The 19221-nt window shown below is 34.4% G+C and overlaps 3 protein-coding genes across 4 annotated transcripts in view; 1 reads left to right on the forward strand and 2 right to left on the reverse strand.

The window, feature by feature from the left end:
- The window catches only part of LOAG_18770 (phosphatidylinositol 3-and 4-kinase), a 14348-nt gene extending 4306 nt beyond the window's left edge, over positions 1-10042 (reverse strand). Inside the window, exons 1-25 of the mRNA XM_020451432.1 lie at positions 9819-10042; positions 9402-9560; positions 9012-9100; positions 8484-8710; positions 7682-7868; positions 7460-7593; positions 7213-7346; positions 6870-7029; positions 6680-6778; positions 6505-6599; positions 5605-5714; positions 5405-5523; positions 5064-5168; positions 4574-4807; positions 4228-4320; positions 3997-4085; positions 3430-3603; positions 2943-3023; positions 2393-2581; positions 2171-2264; positions 1831-1925; positions 1500-1689; positions 1150-1341; positions 864-993; positions 644-780 (exon numbers count right to left, since the gene is read on the reverse strand). Of these exons, the coding sequence (XP_020304783.1) occupies positions 644-780; positions 864-993; positions 1150-1341; positions 1500-1689; positions 1831-1925; positions 2171-2264; positions 2393-2581; positions 2943-3023; positions 3430-3603; positions 3997-4085; positions 4228-4320; positions 4574-4807; positions 5064-5168; positions 5405-5523; positions 5605-5714; positions 6505-6599; positions 6680-6778; positions 6870-7029; positions 7213-7346; positions 7460-7593; positions 7682-7868; positions 8484-8710; positions 9012-9100; positions 9402-9560; positions 9819-9877 (3375 nt within the window). The 5' untranslated portion in view covers positions 9878-10042. The remainder of the gene's footprint in view (positions 1-643; positions 781-863; positions 994-1149; positions 1342-1499; positions 1690-1830; positions 1926-2170; positions 2265-2392; positions 2582-2942; positions 3024-3429; positions 3604-3996; positions 4086-4227; positions 4321-4573; positions 4808-5063; positions 5169-5404; positions 5524-5604; positions 5715-6504; positions 6600-6679; positions 6779-6869; positions 7030-7212; positions 7347-7459; positions 7594-7681; positions 7869-8483; positions 8711-9011; positions 9101-9401; positions 9561-9818) is intronic.
- A 2521-nt stretch (positions 10043-12563) lies between these two features.
- LOAG_05836 lies at positions 12564-16122 on the forward strand (the record flags this gene model as incomplete). Of its 2 annotated transcripts, XM_003141373.2 has the most annotated exons (11): positions 12564-12701; positions 13043-13264; positions 13406-13611; positions 13753-13899; positions 13987-14118; positions 14221-14358; positions 14570-14648; positions 14788-14928; positions 15196-15342; positions 15503-15694; positions 15918-16122. In XM_003141373.2, 11 exons carry the CDS (start codon positions 12564-12566, stop codon positions 16068-16070), a joined length of 1695 nt encoding a protein of 564 aa, XP_003141421.1. The 2 variants fall into 2 exon arrangements, with proteins under 2 accessions (XP_003141421.1, XP_020304784.1); XM_020446983.1 differs by lacking the exons at positions 12564-12701; positions 13043-13264 and having other exon boundaries at positions 13384-13611; positions 15918-16070.
- A 1534-nt stretch (positions 16123-17656) lies between these two features.
- On the reverse strand, positions 17657-19150 carry LOAG_05837 (hypothetical protein). Its single transcript, XM_020446984.1, has 3 exons — positions 19005-19150; positions 18706-18785; positions 17657-17974 (listed from the first exon to the last, which is right to left on the reverse strand). The coding sequence occupies exons 1-3, from the start codon at positions 19123-19125 to the stop codon at positions 17789-17791; spliced, it is 387 nt and encodes a 128-aa protein (XP_020302739.1). The 5' UTR covers positions 19126-19150; the 3' UTR covers positions 17657-17788.
- Positions 19151-19221: the final 71 nt, after the last annotated feature.

Here is a 19221-nt window from a genome sequence, read left to right on the forward strand (position 1 = left end):
CATAAGGTTTACGAGTAATGAATATTTTCGAAGCAATTGAAGGCTTTACAACAGTTATCAACAAACTGCTGATAACGGCTTGTTGCTGACTGAGGAGAACCTTCGTTGATGACGTAAGCCATATCACTGGTAAAATAAAAGGTGTGCGATCTCTGGAAATAAATTTCGTGTTTCTGAACATAATTGTCAAAGCACTACTAATTTCAAAAGGCGAATGCCGTTCTCGTATATGAACTAACCTTCGGAATCCAGCAGCCGTTTGCCAATCACCCATATATTTGCCAAAATCAATATGGAAAACATGACCCGTCCTAGTAACTAATATATTATCATTATGTCGATCGCCAATACCGAGTACATAGGTGGCAACGCACCAACCTGCGCAAGATAAATGAAAATTCTCCAGTGCCTGCAAGTTATTTTATAATAAAATCTAATAACAGTGATGCTAACCCGAGATTACTTAACTAATCAATTGTTCAGATATCTAGTCAAAAATTATTTAATCCATATAAAAATTATTTCTTTTATATGAATATCTAAGTAAGCGAATATCTGAGAAGGTTGACTTCCCAGATTAATTCGCTTATTTTGGTATTCATATATAAGATAGATCACAAGCACAGAAAGGATTGAAAATTACTATTTTATACTGAAATTCCGAAGGATTATGCATTTCGAGCCATTTTTTGAGCACATCGTCCTTAAATACACCAGTAGCACCGACGGCACTTTGAATTTCGCATAGTGTACGGCAATCAGAAACCAGTTCGACCATTCCTTTGAATTATAAATTCTAATTAATTTCACACAACAATCGTCAGATAATTTTAAAACCAAAAATAGTAATGAAAATACCACACCACTTTTATTCCCAAAAGGGATACAGCGAAAAATGACCATTCTGAGGTCAAGCTCCTGACTTAACCATATATCGTTCATCATTTTCACTAACTGTAATACGAGTGCATCTTGTCTCATATCATCACCAACCTGCAGTGTGCATTATGAACAATTCTGGATTTTTAAAACAAAACAACTGACGATTATCAATAATCAACAGACTAGTATATAAGCAGCAATTAAGTCGACAATTTAATTAAAGAAACTGCCATCACTAGTAAATAATATGTAAAAAAAAAGGCCTACCTTATACAGAATTGCAAATGAGCTTTTCAGCCCTTTGAATGTTACTTTTATCGGCTTTGTCAGTGAATTGAAATAACTCGATTCTGATACACTTATACCAGTACATAAAAATGACGGTAAAAGAGGGAGGCGTACATTGTTTTCCAGTATTCGAGCATCCAGCAAGGCAAGGTGCCGTTGAAGAGTTAGCTGCTAAAGGTTCACGCCATGTACAAGTTCATGACTTTCATAAAATTAAAAAAAAAATAACTCCGTATTAGAGCAAATGAATGCAATCTCATACGAGAAAGGAATATAAGGAGAATCTGTCTGCACCATTGAGCTCTGTTTAAGTATATCAAATGACGAACCACTTTGGTGGCATCACCGGCCTCTTTCATTTCATAATATACAGCATTTAACGCTTGCAAAAGCCGATGTTGATTTTCTATATCAACACCGAATTCTTCATCTAATAGCCTGAGAACTTGTTGCTGCAACAAATTGCATCGATTTGAGTAACTCCTTTCCTGACACTGGTCTATCCGTTGTTGTAATTGCCTAGAAATATGTTGACACTAATTTATTGCTGAAAATTTTCAAAGATTTTGCATGAAATTTTAAGGAATTTGTTACTTTCTCTTCGAAAAGCATGTAGTATTAAGCTAATGCCAAACAAAAATATTTTAACGAAAATGACACCAGTAAAGTTCGAAAGCAAAACGACGGTCGCCAGCACAAAGCGTTAATAAGCACACAGCCAATGAAGAATCTTCGAATGTCTCAAATCGCAAAGCCTATAATAACTGAATCATATAATGACCTATAAAACTGCACAGTCGAAGGAGACCATTACTAATCTATCATAACGGAAAGATATTTGTCGAACTAGAGATTTGATAGCTCTCCAATTAACGTTTTGAATAGCACGCTGATTGACTGTCTAGGATAGCGACCAAAAATATCAAATGCTGGAGAGAATCAGATACTACGAAAAGTACTTAAAATAGATGAAGTAAAACTGAAGAAAACAAAAAATAACCTCGACCAATTCAGGAAGGAAATTGAACAGAAAATCTGACGAAGCATTCTTTACCCATGATATAGCTTTCGAACGAATGATGAAATCCGGGAAACTGAAAAAGAAACTTATTAACTATAAGGTAAATTTTATGTAAGGCAATCATATTTTCGATCCACTTATTCGAAATTTCAAAAAATGACTTTTCTGGAGTAAGGAAATCAGTCAGAACAAAATGATTACTGCGGAAGCAGAAGTTCGATCGCTTGCACTGAACTCAACGGCATCCAATCATCCAGCAACTGATAAATATTTGTTAATGATGCCCAGTCCCAACCAACAGCAGAAGCAAGCACTAAAGGCAAAGCGTCCGGTATCTGAGTCAGATAATGCCGCTTTTCCCACAACGTTTCCTTTTCATCTTCAGTTAGACTAAAAGTCGAAATAGATCTAACAAACAACTTTCGCTTTTATTCTGGTAACTATACTTGATGGTCAAAAGATCGAAAACAAATTGTTGCAGTTATTTAAGCACTCAAAGGTGCTTGAATAACTGGGATAATTTTTCTTGTTTTATTCTACAATTCAGATGAGTTCGTAGAATAAAGCAAGATAGGAAAATATTCCCACATGGCATGAAGAACGATGGCATAGTCTCCAGCCTGCCAAAATACTTGTTGCTCCCAAAAAAGGTCAGCTGACCCCCATAGTAATACGTATTTCTTCAAGATAGATAATCATGATCGCTCTAACTAAAGCAAATACAAAAAAGGAAAAATAAACTACCACAAACCTGTGAGTAACTCCGCTTTCTACAATATCCAGCAAATTTTGCTGTGTGTCTGAATCAAGAGAGTTGAAATCACGTTTCAGACTGCAAATAGTTCTACAATTGAATTTGTGTTTTTAAGAAAATTCCAAATATGTAACTATGAAATGATATATCTGTTAAACAAAAATTACTACTTTGCGCTTTGTCTGATTTGATTTGAAAGAAATTTATTTTTTCACTTGTGATCCCTTAGTTCAATACCTTACCTAAACTGTGCACTAGAATACGATAAAAAATGAAAAAAAAAAGAACTCAAAATCTGTCGCAGCAGACCATTCACCATCAAATAACGGTAATATCTCAAACAGAACCTTTTTTCAAACAACAGAATATCTCAAGCAGAACCTTTTTTAATTTCTGTTTTTTCTTCTCTTCCTCTTTGCGAATTAGAAAATTTGATTCTGGTTGAAAAAACATTAAGGAAACTACACAAAAAGGAAAGAAGTACCTATTTCCACCGCAATTAACATGTGGGAAAATAACATCATAATGTAGTTGTGGTAATGTAACAAGTACAACGAGATCATCCTCCGTTTCGAATAATGGTCGAGGTCCCCATGGATGAACTACCTTTCCGCTGATAACGGACAGCGGCAAAAGAAGAGATCCTTGTCGAAGCAAGCTAAATAAGTTGAACATGGAAACTTGAAGCAGTGTATCTTTTTCTTTAAAATTACGACAATTTTCATGTCATCCAACATAACCTGTCACATTTAACAAAACCAACATAACTTCATGATGTTATTGCGATAGTTTTAGCATCATCAAAATATTTAACCAAAGATATTTTATGTCTACAATCCAAGATTTGTAGTACCGTCGTATCACCAACGAAGTGATATCAGGAAATAGTGAAGCACGCTCGGAAGTAGTGGAAATTTCAAAAATTCTAGTTTAGTTGTCCCAATTAAAATTTGCAGACGATTTTTCAGCGCATTCGATAAAATTAAACCCGAACAACGCATCTTATCTAAAGCAGTTGAATAAAAGTCATATAAATATGATATTAACAAACCCTTCGTGATCGAACAATGGGAAAGAAGCACAAGCAAGTTGCTTTTCAAGTAATGTTTCCGGTTCAGTCGGCACATTCGATGAATGAACCTGAAGATTATGTTATAAGCATGTCCAATGAGAAGGAAAACAAATCTGGAGATTACGAACGATCAGAAACAGCTATACTTACTTTTAAATCACAGAAAAACCATTTCTACAAATTAAACTTATAAAAACAAAGCATACTCACATGATCACTGCAAACTGAACTGCCAGTTCCATAAAGCAGAATAAAAATACGTGTTTCTCTAGGTAAAATGCAAAGTGGGATGCGAAAACACGCCTGCAAATTCAATATCCGGTGTAGGATGAGAGGAAAAGAATAGGCACTATCTAGAACTTCAATAATAAGATTCACACTGAAAGTTGGAATTTAAAACTAAAGCCTCGCCAGCTTTTGCCTTCGTTGATAAATGTAAGGTAAAAATCGAAATTCTCTGATCTCAAGAGAATAATGGAATTTTTGACATTAAAAGTATTAAAAACATATATTATTGGTGTACATCTCATTAACAACCTGAAAAAAAGGCACCAACCCACGTATTAGTCCGACAGTATGGGAAGAAATGATCATTAATGATCGGTCGAGGATTTTCTTTGACACCTCGACATATTTCCGCTGTTCCATGCATTACATGGACAGCAATAGAGAACAAGCTGAACTCCTGCGACCATTCTCGTGGTATATTGTGGACTGAATCAACATGCACTAATAGCTGCTCATCCACTGTTAGGATTTCCCGCTGTTCACGCTCACTATTTGAAAATGTCTAGAACCAACAGAAAATATAATGCAGCATTTCCGGGTAATAAAAATACAGAATTGGCTCTTCTGAAGAAAGGAAATACAACATCGGTCTCAGCAAGGACGAAAGACAAGAAATGTTTTTATCATTATATTTTACTATTTTAAATGATAAATTTCTTGTTAAATCACTTTTCCTTATATCATGGGTTCAAATGTCTTCTTTACAAAAGTCTTAACATGACTTACATGAATATATTACGGTAACGGCAAAAATAGACCTTCAAAGGGAGGATATCGAATCCACATCGAACAGATTTGCAATATACACTAAGGAAGTTATGCACAACAGTGAGGAGTTCTGTTACAGCGTTTGAAAGTTGTACCTGAAATATACATCTCTGTATTCAAGGATGTTTCAGTTTGAAATTAATGATAAATATACAGTGATTAAGACCGACCAGTTAGTTTTATTAACTCTTAGTACCACTTTAATGGACCCATTGTTACAGCGACAGTCTCTCTGTTACATCACGTCACTGTGTGCTTAATGAAAGTTTTCGTTACAAAAGAACATATATTGTTGAATGATAGACATAAAACAGATGAAGCAAAATCTTACGGCCGTTCCTGCTGCAAGGAATAAACGCAGGGCTCCGGAAAGATCAGTCGGCATAATGCGACCCAGAACAGTACAAAGAAGCTTCACTGACTGGCTTACCCTTTCCTTATTTTGCATTGCTGAAATTTACGAAATATTTTTAATCAAAATGAGCAATTTAAAATGAAATATTCGAATAATAAGAACACCGCAATATTTACCATTGTTGCTAAGATCTGTAGCCGAACAAATACGCAGTGAATTCTTTAGTGCATCCAAAATTTCTCGAACATTTGTCACTGCTCGCACTACAGAATCAGGTTTCTTCGAACTAAAAAACCCACAAATGTGAGAGTTAAAACTGCCGATATTTTACATAACTTTTAGAACTGGTTTGTAGCTTATGAAAATTATCGCAGAATTCAAAAAAAGTACGGATAGCTTCGAGTTTTGCTATAAGGCTCTATTTCTCAAATCACTACTTTTATAATTCTGTGTAAGTAAACCGAGGACGAAAGAAAAGGATAACCTAACGTGTAGTATAACAGTACCTCTGTAGTATGCACTACAATATGTCGCCTTTAGTATGACTTCACAGTTTGTATTACAGTATAGTACAACAGTACAATTTGCGATCTTATCTACGGAAACCCTCTAGTCAATGGGAGAAGTCTGTGTGCCCTAATGAGATTGCGAGTTATTCTGGCGGTGTTCATGCCTCCGGTAGATCTCATACAGGTTTCAGACATGTTTCAACTGAAAGGTCAAACAAAGTGCGTCCACGAGCAGAACGGGCTCGCTAGCCTCCTAGCAACCATCCTAGGAGAAGGAAAATTCTAGCTCCAAAACCAGGCAGATGGAGTTCGTCTAGCCCATAAGGTCATCCATCTAAGAAAAAGATATTCTAACAAAACCTACGTCCTGAGGATTTCACTGTCACCGTCCTAGCTTGCTAGCAGTAGTCCCAGCGAAAAAAAAAGTGCAATCAGATGCTCATTTAGAGAATGCTTACGATACACCGTGCAACCGTGTACTTATGTTATTTTTGATGTTATTTCTATACTAACAAATTTATATAAAAGATGTTGAAAAGATCGCGGAAAAAAAAAAAAAACCAATACTTCGGTTGGAAAGAACGCCTTGAACTGCCATCAACGCTTGTTGTATCAAAATGTTGCATCCTTTTCGGTTGATTGTCATTTGCTATTTTTCCAACCTCAAAAGAAGCAATAATTAGCAATAAAATTAGAAATAACATCCAAGTTTGAAACTTCAAGAATCGAAACGAAACATTACCTCAAGTCGTATATCTTTCCCAAAAGCAAGTGCCTGTCCAACAAATGGATTTTCACCAAGCTGAGAACTACTAAGAAGAAATTCATCCAACCCATAAATCTAAAACAGGATGGCCTTAAACTGACATGACGATTAACGATGTCATACCTGACCGACCAGTTCATGAACACAGAAGAACTTGATTACTCACTTTCAGACCGTACTCATCGACCGGTAAACGACCCTTCAGCATATTGATTTGTGAGGGGTCAAGGAATGTATTTAACACATTTGCCAAAATGTACTGAATTGTACTTGTAGTTTCGCAGGTGAATGTCATTCTGTCGTCTGCACTTAATATTGTCGGCCAGCTTAAACAAAATTCGCGAAGAAAATGAGATATTAAAAACCACACTATTTGAAGGATGGATATTCGCATATTTAAATTAATTATAAAAAAATGTTAACCACATCCCCTGTTACCCAAAAATTGAATAGCAGTAACCCATAATCCTGAAGCAGTGGTTTTCATAAGAAAAAAAAGGTGAAAGTACCTGTAATCTTTCTCAACGATTACTTTTACACTAGTAACTTTAAAACTTGTGATTAAATAATCCACGACAGGTGATATAAAACGCTTTGATATTGGATCACAGTGTTGAGGGGAACGAAGTAGAAGAGAAGCAATCTAAAATTCAATTTACTCACAGTAAATATCAGTCTAGAATTTAAACATAAAATTATGGAATGCTGTTCATAGAAAGTATGCTGAAAAAACATGCGCAACATTAACATCCAAACCTCACGATCAACTTCTGAAGGCTTTTCTTGCAACTGTATTTCGTCAAAATCAATTTGATGTTCGATAAAATCTGCAGATTCATCTCGCCCACTCTTCTGTGCTCTTGGAGGTTTACAAGGAGCTGATTCACTACCTACATAAAAGATCTTTCGATGAAAAAAATTAACTATTGGAATTTTGCAAAAAAATCTCCTCCCCAACAAAAACAAGATAAAACATACCTTTATCAGTAATAACCATGCGAGACGATAGAATCGACAACGATGGTTCCAATGTAGATAAAAAAGGAGAGAAATCATTGTTCTTGCTCGGTAATACTTCCGTGTCCTTCGCTTGATTATACGTCAATGAAGTCTCGCGATTTCCGGCAGAGCCAGTAACACAGAGGGGGTCAAATTCTTCCCATGGCTAGAAAAGATCACAGAATGGTTAAAAGATGGAAATTCATGAGAACTGCAAGTCTTCAAGGAACAAAACCTTTCTTACTCCACAAAATATCTCCATACATCAAAAGAAATCGGTTGATTCGTATTGTTTAACACTATGTAACTGATCCTTTTAAAGTTAGGTAAGATCCAAGACAATGGATTTAAATGAAATATAGATTCCCAATTTGCTTTATCGTTAATACTAAAGATTGCGGGTTGAATATATCACAGTATTCCTGAATGTTTAGCAGCAAAACGATAACCGATGAAATTCTTGCAAGACTGATTAGAGCCACTAGTCTTTTTTTTTGGTATACCACATACTGTTCGGTCATCAAAATGATTACAGATCCAGTTATGGACTTTTTTCATAGACTAAGCCTCTGTTTAGTTTTTTCTTGTTACGGAATATAAGGTACGAATAACGCAGTTTTTCAAGAGTTGAAAAGCTGGGCCATATTTTGCAAAAAGAGAAAACGAATAAATTAACTGAATTTACGAGACCTATCTGCTAATCCCGGTTCAACTTCATCATTAAAAGATGTACAGCCAGTCAGTGATAATTTCAGTGAATAATTAACGAGAAAAAAGTTACTTCTTTATCGCTTAGATCAATCAGATCGCTGTTTGTTTGCAAACTATTAACAGAGGAACAGAAAGGAACAACAACTGCATTGCTTGACTGCGATAACATTTTTACGGTAGCATCTAGAACACCATCTCGCTCCTTATTATGACTAGTTCCGGAAGTATTACTTGGTTGTATGCCAGATAACGTATGAGGGATATTCAGATGTGTGAAAGTATCCGACTTCAGTTCCACTAAATTCCATAGAAATTTGATGCTGATAATTTCGGAAATTATATGGATAAAGCTTCAATTAATACAATAGATTAATCCGCAGAAAGAAGTCGTTTCCATTAAAAAGCCCACTGGTGTTTGAAATGAACAGTGAAATAAAAGACATGCAGAAAAAGAATTTTTTTGGTTGGATGCCTAATTTTTCACTCATAATTTTCAATTATAAAGTTGAGAAAATCCCGGAGAAAATATCACAGAGATATAACTGGAAATATTAAAAATGACTTCAAATTCATTTAATACAATGTAATGAATGCAGACCTTCCCGTCTACCATGTTCTATGTGCGGATAAAAGCCTGTGTTTCCTGACGTTGTTGGAATATTCGTATAATGAGGTGACTGTCCATTTCTACAAAGTTGTTGCTAAACTGAGTACAAAAGAGAAAAATATAAGATCAATTCTTAAATACCATAACAGACTGAATTGAATCCAAAACTGAAAAGAACATAGAACTGATTTGGAAAATAAACTTCAGATCTGAGACTTCCATTTCTAACTAACTATTTCCTTGAGGAACGAATGATTTAAAAAAAAAAGAAAAAAAAACGCAAAAGAAGTTGATATTAAACAGACTTCTTCCTTAAACGGATTTGAATCGTTGAATTCTTGAAAAAATAAAAAGGAAAAAAAAACAGGATTTAAAATCTACGGAAATGTGCGAGTATATGTGAGACAACGACTACGAATATTAGCGTCAAGTTGATCAACTTCTTGAATCGCAACATTTTTTTCTAGATCATCCCAACAAATCAAATCCTGAGCATTTGCATTTTCCCGTCGTTTCCGTGATTCCTCCTCATATGACTGCCTGAAATAATATTTAACAATATTTTATATCACAATAGGAAATGAATTAAAAATTTTGTGCGTAAATTTCATTTTCTAATTTGAATCAAATAAATCGGAGAAAAAAAGAGAAACTCCAGCTAAGAACCATTTTCTTGCTAAAGTTGACTGCGTTGTAAAATTGCGATTTGAAAAACTGAACTGTCAGAATTATCACAACATCTTAACAGCATCAGGAGATTTGTTGTAACATGGTGTAAAACACATAAACGTATCTGACCTACTAAGTTCCAGCGCGAGCTCCAAATCCCTATCGTAGGCATAATCATCCGTCCTCATCCTGCTTTTTTACGAGTTTTCATACATCTGTAATAATTCAAAAACAACAAAAGCAATATTCCACAAATCGCATAATACTGCGTGGTGAGTAGTATCCCTAAATTATTCCTTTTACACTTCCAGGTACTGTCAATTCTGACAGCAAATTTTCTCCTCCTTCAGTTCAATTGATATTATTAATCCTTTCATCACTTTTCCATCCGAACAAGATATTTGTTTGCTCACGATCCGCAAATAAAATTTCAGAGATATATCGGGGGAAATTACGAGTATTAGGAACGAAATTCGGGTAATGAAAATAAAGGAAATAATATAAATTTGGAATTCCAAATGTCTGAAACAAATTTGCTTCGAATTCCAATTCGTTTCCGTCACGGTTTGATCCTGAACACCATGGAAAAAAAGTTTGACGTAATATCATGGAACAAAACAACTTGCAGCTAATCAATGCGACTAGATGAAGAACATCGGTTCATATTTTTAATCATGACGTAAGGTCTAAATTCAGACTCAAATTCGAATTCGAAAGAAAAATTCTAATTCCAAATTCGAAGCAAACCACACATCAATTCAAGTAAATCTGCCTGAATCAAACGGATTGAGAAACGATAAGTCTGGACATGACGTTAATAAAGCTTCCTCTAGAGCTAATGATTCGTGGCTGCCTATCAACACCAAAACACTGATTTTGGCGTAGATAATGACCCTTATTGGGTCTCTATCCCATAAAAAAAAAAAGAATGATGGGAAAATAAAGACATGGAGAGTCCTGGATGTGACGCTACTTTTATTTTGATCACCATATTTTAAAACTGAAAAAAAATAAATAATCATTCATTTTGGTACCAGCTTATACAACCATTTTAAATTTACCGCTTTCTGGGTACCGAAAAATAATTACAGAATATATCTACAAAAAAGAAAAAACTCTCGGTACTAGCCAGGAGACATTCCATTAACATGAAGATATTACGGATATCGGCGATACAATTTACCCAGCGAAACATCAAAAATGTTCGGAGAAAAAGATGGACAGATTTGGTAAACTTTAACGAATTTGATGAAATTTCGTGCAATCTTCCCTGTTTTCCGTCCCGAAAAACAGCTCCAATTATTACAAATATTTCCACTTTCAACTTCTGCAACAAGAAAAAAAAAAAGGAAAAAAGACGAGAAAAATAACGAAACATTTCTAATAATTTATGAAACGATACATAAATTCTATTCGTTATAACAAGAAGAATTCTCAGTTGTATAAAAAGTAATCATTCACGAGTTGCCAACTAAACTAAATTTTACAAGGTATTTTCCATGTGTTTCCATAGGCGTCTACCAATTACTGTACATTTCTTAAATTTTATCTCATCCTATTACATGCACAATTGTCTTTCATTACTCACAATTATCTTCGCTGTCACTTCTCATTTAGAGCATTTCTTGTTGCTATTCTTAGTGAACGGGATCCTTACTAAACTTCCTCATTTTCGAGAAACTATACCACTCTGTTTCAGGAACTTGACCAATTCGTCGTATTGCCATCAAACACACCACACCATTTGAAATCCGGGAGAAAAAAAAACAACAAAACAAAAACAATAGACCATCATGTAAAGCCCCCAATATACCTTGTAGTATAAAGTACGCTACCACGGGCTGCATTAAATGTTGTCAGCTATGGTTGTTTGCTTACTTGGCATTGCTGTTTGGGACTTGATAGAAATGATTAGTAAGGGATGGGGCCGGGGGGGGGGGGGGGGGGGACTGGAAGTTACTCTAGGATTTGTTCGGAACAGGTTATGATACATAACTCTCTGCCATACTCTGATATCTGTTGTAATATCAAGTCGTGTTGCTGTTATGTGAAGAGATCCTACTGTACGCTGCATTTGCTGGACATGTTAAATATAATGAAAAAAAGAAAGAAAAAAAAAAGCTACTGTGTGAAATAAATGAATGTGTCGATGATTACAGCGAGGATAGACGGACATACATCAATAGTAGCGTCTATATGTTCTGAAGTAGATTAACCGAAATGGTTTAACAATACTGACGTCGTGAACCTGTTCAATATTTCATGTCTGGCTTATATTCGCGAGCTTTTTTCCTTACCACCTGGTTTTATTTCACAAGTCGAAATATAATACCATAGTATAATATTAGCATTGGAATGTAGCAGATTTGAATTTCAAAAAGTTTCGAAGTCGTCTCATAAAATCGATCTCTATTTCAAATATGTTTTTTCTTTTTTTGAAATTCAGGAACTGTTTTTAATTCTATTCGGCGGCTTAAGAAATAAGCTGAATTTCATTTAAAGTGAATGCGACGTAGTTTGCGGAATGTGCTATTACTGTTTATTAAGAAGCTCTATTGAGGCCTTGTACGACTTAACATTTAATTATTTCCCAGGATCTGACGATTCGACATTTTAAAATATTTTAATAGTCGGATTTTAACTAAACCGTAGGCACGAGTTTTCTGGTCAACATTTCTCAAAAATTTGATAGCTAATCCCTGCAATGACTGTTTTCCAACCTCGTCGATAGTTTTGCTGCGTTTCGAACTGAAAAGTTAAATTACATTAGTGGAACTTACATGGCCGTGTTACATGACAAGGAAACTACTAATTATGGTTTATTCAGAAATACGAATCCGGACAGCATCTTTACTGGCTTAATTTGCTCACCGAATGGCTGTGAGCGGTTTTGCTTCCTCCATATTGAGTAAAATACATGAAATTGTTAGCGGTGGCGCAGTTTCTATTTTGCATAGTTACAATGGACGGAATGATGCGGTGGCTGGACCCTCCAACATGATGCAAATTCAGGTATTAACTAATTCATCTATTAACACAGTGTTATTTGTAGTTTTTTCCACTCAGTTTTACGCATTTTGTTCGGAAAATCTCTTTTTTTTGGTCTTCGAAGTGATCTTTGTCCTGAAAATTTTGGAAGAAGAATAGCTTCATAATATTTTTTTTTTATCAGGATAATAATCTAGAGACTAAAAAGTATGGAGATTCCGATTTGGCCTAGCATTGTTGTGAGCTTTTCTTCCTCAATTTCCTTTCGATTAAAAAAAGGAAAATTTTATATTTTTCAAATATTCTTCTAGAATTTTTTGATTTTATGCAATTTTACGTGTAACTGAGTGTTTTTATAATTACAGGATCGTCGCTTGGTTGAAAAGACGTTTAAATTGATGGACACTGTCGTCAAACATTGTCAACAACCGCGTCTGAATCTTAAAAATTCACCACCTTTTATACTTGATATACTCCCTGATACTTATCACCAGTTATCTACTATTATATCCAAGAACCCGAATGTGCTAAAAGATAATGGATATTTGGTACTATTCTTGGAGAACGTGCAATCAAAATGCAAGCAGGTTCTCATACGAATGTTCTGTCTTCTGTACTTTCCGTATTAAAACGTAGTTACTTTAGATCTATTTGTTTTTTATTAATTTGATGCTTATAAGTGGTTATTCCGGACTTTCCATTATCAGGGAGCTTATGTCATCTTATAGACAATGAAATTATTCAAAGAAGATCGCGAAAGAATTTACGATGAAAGATCGGGAGCACGACGTAACCTTACCAAGCTTTCGCTAATCTTTTCGCATATGTTAGCAGAGCTGAAAGCTGAATTTCCGGATGGTCATTTTATTGGTGAAAACTTCCGTATCACCAAAAAAGAAGCTGATGCATTTTGGAGGGAATCATTTGGCATCAAGTAACCATTCTGCGTAATATTATTAGCTTGCCAAATTTACCAGAACTTTGTGCTTGTCAGAAATTTTACAGCAAAGGGATGGAATTGTGTTCGGTACGAAAATGCAAGAAAAGTGCAAAAACTTCATATCAAATTTTTCAGGACTACCGTACCATGGTTTGAATTTCGAATTGCGTTAAGCAAAGTGCATAGACTTAATACCGGTTTAGAAACTCTTGCTTTGAAGACTACCATTGACCTTACCGTTAATGAGCATATTTCAAATTTCGAATTTGACGTATTTACAAGGTGAGTCATTTCTCTTTATTTCTCTTTGTACTAACTTATACAAGGGTTAATTTCTTAATGGTAAAAGTCTTATGGACTGGATTTCAGACTTTTCCAACCGTGGAATACACTGTTGCACAACTGGCAGCTACTTGCAGTGACTCATCCCGGATACGTTGCTTTTCTGACATACGATGAAGTAAAACAAAAGCTGCAGAAATATAGCAACAAGCCCGGGAGGTTTGTTACTTCATTTCGGGGTATAGCATTAATTCTGTCAAATGATATTTTTGGGGGTACGAGAGTCTGTGCTTACTTGATCACTCATTGTTTGTTTTCCAGCTATGTGTTCCGTCTGAGCTGTACACGTCTTGGGCAGTGGGCTGTTGGTTATGTTGCTCCTGATGGTAAAATTTATCAAACTATACCACAGAACAAATCACTGATACAAGCCTTGGTTGATGGAAGTCGAGAGGGATTGTAAGTTATTCTACTGCAAAGTTCCTCGACTGAATTCGTACGAGGCTGTTATTTAACAGTCTCATATGAAAATTGTTATTTAAGTTTCATATTTATTTTTTTTTCCTGCTTATACCAAGCTTAGGATATAATTTTTATCCAGAACATTTCGTACTTTTGTAAAAGTCTCTTGTCGTTTGGGCTGGTTGGGCCTTTCATGACGTATTTTTAGCTACCGTTTTCCGGACGGAAGACCAACCAATCCAGATTTAAGTCATGCCTTGCAGCCAAGTCCAGAAGGTCGTGTTAAGGTAAGGAGATACCATCAAAGTTATTTTATTTTGGGATGATGTTCAAAAATGTTCATTTCTCTAACTGGGCTGTATTTCTCCATATTCTGATTACTGTAAAAGTTCTAGTTATTATCTGAGCTACAGTTTGGATTTTTAGGTGACTCCAGAGCAATATCAAATTTATTGTGAGATGGGTACCACATTTGAGATGTGCAAAATCTGTGCAGAAAATAACAAAAATGTCAAGTTGGAACCATGTGGCCACTTACTTTGTACACCTTGTTTGCAGAGCTGGCAGGTTACTATTTTTTTAGTATAAGTGTGAGTATGATGTCTTTTTAATTATTGTGAGAACAGCTGATACATCGAGCTTACCTTTTTCAGAACAGTGTCTCACTCTTCACTGTGCATCCCCAGTAATATTGTTATTGTAAATCTTATTCACTTTCCAATGATTCTTTTAACTTTTTTTTACCGGATGGTATTTGTTGTTGTTTACTCTCACACTACGTTTGTTACCCTAGCAAACGCTTTCATTCTGGGCGTATGTACTACATTGTTGTAGGAATCGGATGGTGGTGGTACATGTCCCTTCTGTCGCTGTGAGATCAAAGGTACGGAGAGAATCATTATCGACTCATTTGATCCAATAGAAGCTAATAAAAAACTTGGTTATGAGACGATTATTGAAAAAAGCACTGTTAAGAATGTAGTGAGTCATCTTCATGTTTTGTTTTCATGCGAATTTATTATGAATAGGTCTTTTCTTGTTTGCCTTTATTGTCTTTCTTTGTCTATATCGGATTTGATCGATATTTGGGGTCATTCCAAGCTAAAGATGCAAAATAATTCTTAAAATAATTTCGTTTTAGCGACAATCATGGCCACCGAGGAGTGAAGCTGTACCACCTTTGCGAGCACCTCCATTACCTCCACGTTATGATTCATCTTCAGCTGGCAATAGTCCATCCGTAACACACAAACAGCTGACCTTTGATGTTCCTATAATAAACGATAATAACTTTTCAACACATGGTGCAGAAAAACTTGAGCAAATTGCAAATGTTCGTTTGTTTTTTTTTCTTTTAATTTCCATGAACATTAAATGAACAATAGGTCGAGAAATTTCTAAAAGGTTTCCTTGCTAAGTTGACCGGTTTGTTCATATCAGACTTTCGATGATTTTAATACTCTTTGGCATGGTAGATATATTTTTTATGCTTGCGAAAATTTTATAGATTCTTGACCCACTGTTGAAAATACATCTAGAGTAAAACTTGATTCTAGGATGCGTTACTAAATAGTGTTTCACAGTTGAAAGTGTTAGCACCGACAACAGCAGAGGGTTCATCATACGTAAATGTGGTAACTTCCGGCGGGAAGTCGAACTATGAGGGATTACAATATGTGAACACTGCTGTGATCAATGGTCAAACTTAGGTCATTTAAGGTTATTACTTTCAGATTTGTCATTCCAACATTATTTGGGGTTCACTTCATGATGTCATGTTAATATGTCGAATTCATGACTTCTTGCTGTTTTTTATAAGTTATTTCCCTAAAAATGATTGTAAACCTTGCTTCAAGTAGCCTGTTTCTTCAGATATGCTAAATTTTTAAATATCCGACCGAATGCTCGAGATCTTACGTAAAGGTATTAAAATTAATTTGAGATTGAAATATCGTAATCTTTATACATTGGAGCTCATTTGCATTCTCATTTGCACATGTCAGTTTCACTTTTTTCAGATGAATGATTTTTTCGTGTTAATTGTTCAAATTTTTTCCAGCTGCTCAAATATTGTTGTGCTTTGTGGTTTTTTGCACATTCAATATATGCTGAATTATTCTGCTAGTAAGTTCCGAGCACAACAGATATAACTTTTTCATATATTTGTAATTTGCATGATAACCAATTGTATATTGTGATTATGGACTATCTTTTCTTTTGCTGTTGACAATTTGTTAACACTGAAAGTAAGGTAGTAATTTGTAATGGTCTTTTGTCTTTTATTTATCCTCTGATAACGTAAGTGATTTTTTTTTTTTTCATTTGCCAGCATATTTTTGTTACGAAGGACAATTCTCATTAAATTAAGGAATCGTGTAATCATAGGTTAGTACTGTCACAGAAATCATGCGACCAAAATACTAGCCTTGTTTTGATTTTCTGCCGGGGTAGTACAATAGAATTTATTATTTTTATCTGACTGCTTAACTGCTTCGATGTAAGTACTTTAAAGCTACTGTCATCACAATATTCATGTGTTTTCTCTTTCCGTTATTGCTCGATTATATGGCCTTGTTAATCATTATGGTCTTTCAGCTTTTTTCTCCCCTATTAGTCTGGAATTTGGTTATTTCAGTGTTTTTATTGCATACGCTTTTGATCTGAGCTATTGTTTTCTTTTTCTGATTTCATTATTCATTCCGGTTTAAGACATAAAGGGACACTTATAAAAAATATTATTAGCTTACCATTATTAGCTCTGCGCAGAACTGTATAATTCGCCACCCATAATTTATTTTCGTTTTTGCTTGGCTGGGCATTGGCTTGACAAATTTCCGAAAGAAACCACTCTAATCCATAACTATGTTGTATCCATAGATTGAAATTCTTTACTTTCACATGGAATTTGTTCCATTCTTTTGAAGGAAAATTAAAGTTTGTTCGAATTTCAAATGTGAAACATGTCGAACTAAATGCAGTAGTGAAAATGGTATTCATGGAAATATTAGCTACTTCTTTTTACTACTCACTGCCCATTTTCTGTTCCCATATTCAATGATGCTTGTGCATATATCATCCGTATTTTATCGTAGGATTTGCTATGGTTCAGTATGAAGCGTCACAATATGTTTACCATACATGTATTTTGTTAATATCAAGTAGATTTTTATTTTTTCGATATAATTCTGTATATTTGTGTTTGTACTGAAAGACCAAATAGGTTAAATGTGCCAAAATGGGTTACAAAATAAGTGGGCAGAGTTCCTGGCTGAATAGTCCGAATAGTAATAAAGTTCTGGATGGAAAGCTTTATTGTTCACCTATTAATGAGATTCAGTTTACCTAGTTGTTCCGAAAAACAACATTATAAATAACAATTACGGAGAGTATAAAAGAATGGATAAAATTCATGTCTTAGATCAGCGAATCATCGTCCAATGTGAATCGGTCGATCTTCAATCTCGAATTCGGCAGTTGCCGCTCGTGAACCCTTATGTTTATGCGATCCGAGCGCAAATGCAATCGCAGCAAACAGGTAAATAAGCACACATGTCCAAGCTAAATACGTGGGTAAACCCGTCGTCTGACCCACTGAATAATCCCATTCCATATTCTGCAAGGTTATTTCTATAGCGATTTTGAAGTTTTCAAATGGTACTTTTGTTCAGAAGTGGGTCCTTGAAAAATACCGATTCTTCCCATATGAACGAAGCATTGTATTGCACCATGACATTTACATCCTTTTTGAAAAGACTCCTGACATTGAATAATTGAACTAAGAAAAGTTGTAATATTTTCCAGTTCTCATAGTATAAACAATTTTTAATTTAAATTTTGAATGACATGAACTCCAAACTCTAACTAAAGATGGCGTAAACACTGGAATATTGGAAGTTATTCTGTTGATTTTGTAATCATTGCATGTGGGAGTGCAAGTAATGAGTTTTAAATAAAATCAATTAATTCGACGCATACATTTGAATACATTTTTAATCGCTTCACAAAAAACAAACCACACTAACAACTTCATCCTCATAATTTTGAAAATTTACAGGATATTGGTGTTCCAGGAAGCGAAATACCTTAAGTTTTATCCTGGTTTTCAGTATTTCATAAGTTTGCTTGGAATAATACTTTTTGTTTCCAATTTACTATCTTTATTTTTACTTCCTATTCTTTTATCAAATAATATTTGTACAAAAAATGTCTATGAAAAGAAAAAAAAGAAAAATAATAGGAACTGAAATATTTCGAAAAGTTTTTAATAACATTTAATGATACGCTACCAATATTTGTAATTTATAATTTCATTAGAAAAAGAAAAAAAAAAGGAAATGTTTAAACCTTAGCTTGTTCCGCAACAGAACGATTCCATTCAGTGATGCTGTTTGTTAATATTTCGATCGTAACAACAATACACATAGCTAAAAATTTTTTAGTAGAAATTATAAATTTAAATGTAATCTTTTATATTATGGATGTTTTAAATCTCCTGCTTTCAATGATGTAACCATTTTTTGATTAAAAATCAAGAATATGCTTAATTAAAATATGATAGTCTTTTGTTTTTTGTTTTTTTTTCAAAAATCTTATTAAAAATTAATGCAATTTTTTAGTTAAATTGAAATAAATCAAAAATTTACCGATAACACCATAAAGACATGCAACTAAACGTTTAAAAATATAACGATGATGATAAAATGTGTATACTGCAAGTGCGTTTGTGGAAAACATTAGCAACAATGATATAATACCAAATACCATTTGCACCAAATAGAAGTCTTAAAAAATTCAAGCAATTTATTTTAGCCAATTATTTTGATTTTCTTTTTCCTTTTTTCCTTTTTTTTTTNTTTTTTT

Source organism: Loa loa (genome assembly GCF_000183805.2).
Source record: "Loa loa unplaced genomic scaffold supercont3.511, whole genome shotgun sequence".
NCBI classification, from domain to species: domain Eukaryota; kingdom Metazoa; phylum Nematoda; class Chromadorea; order Rhabditida; family Onchocercidae; genus Loa; species Loa loa.

What these genes read in the sequence shown, in the direction of transcription:
- LOAG_05837 (XM_020446984.1), bottom strand. Translation starts at nt 19,125, where the DNA reads ATGGTATTTGGTATTATATCATTGTTGCTAATGTTTTCCACAAACGCA. An exon ending in ATGTCTTTATGGTGTTATCG is followed by an intron (nt 18,786 to 19,004) that starts GTAAATTTTTGA and finishes AAAAATTTTTAG; the next exon opens with CTATGTGTATTGTTGTTACG. An exon ending in CTGTTGCGGAACAAGCTAAG is followed by an intron (nt 17,975 to 18,705) that starts GTTTAAACATTT and finishes ATAACCTTGCAG; the next exon opens with AATATGGAATGGGATTATTC.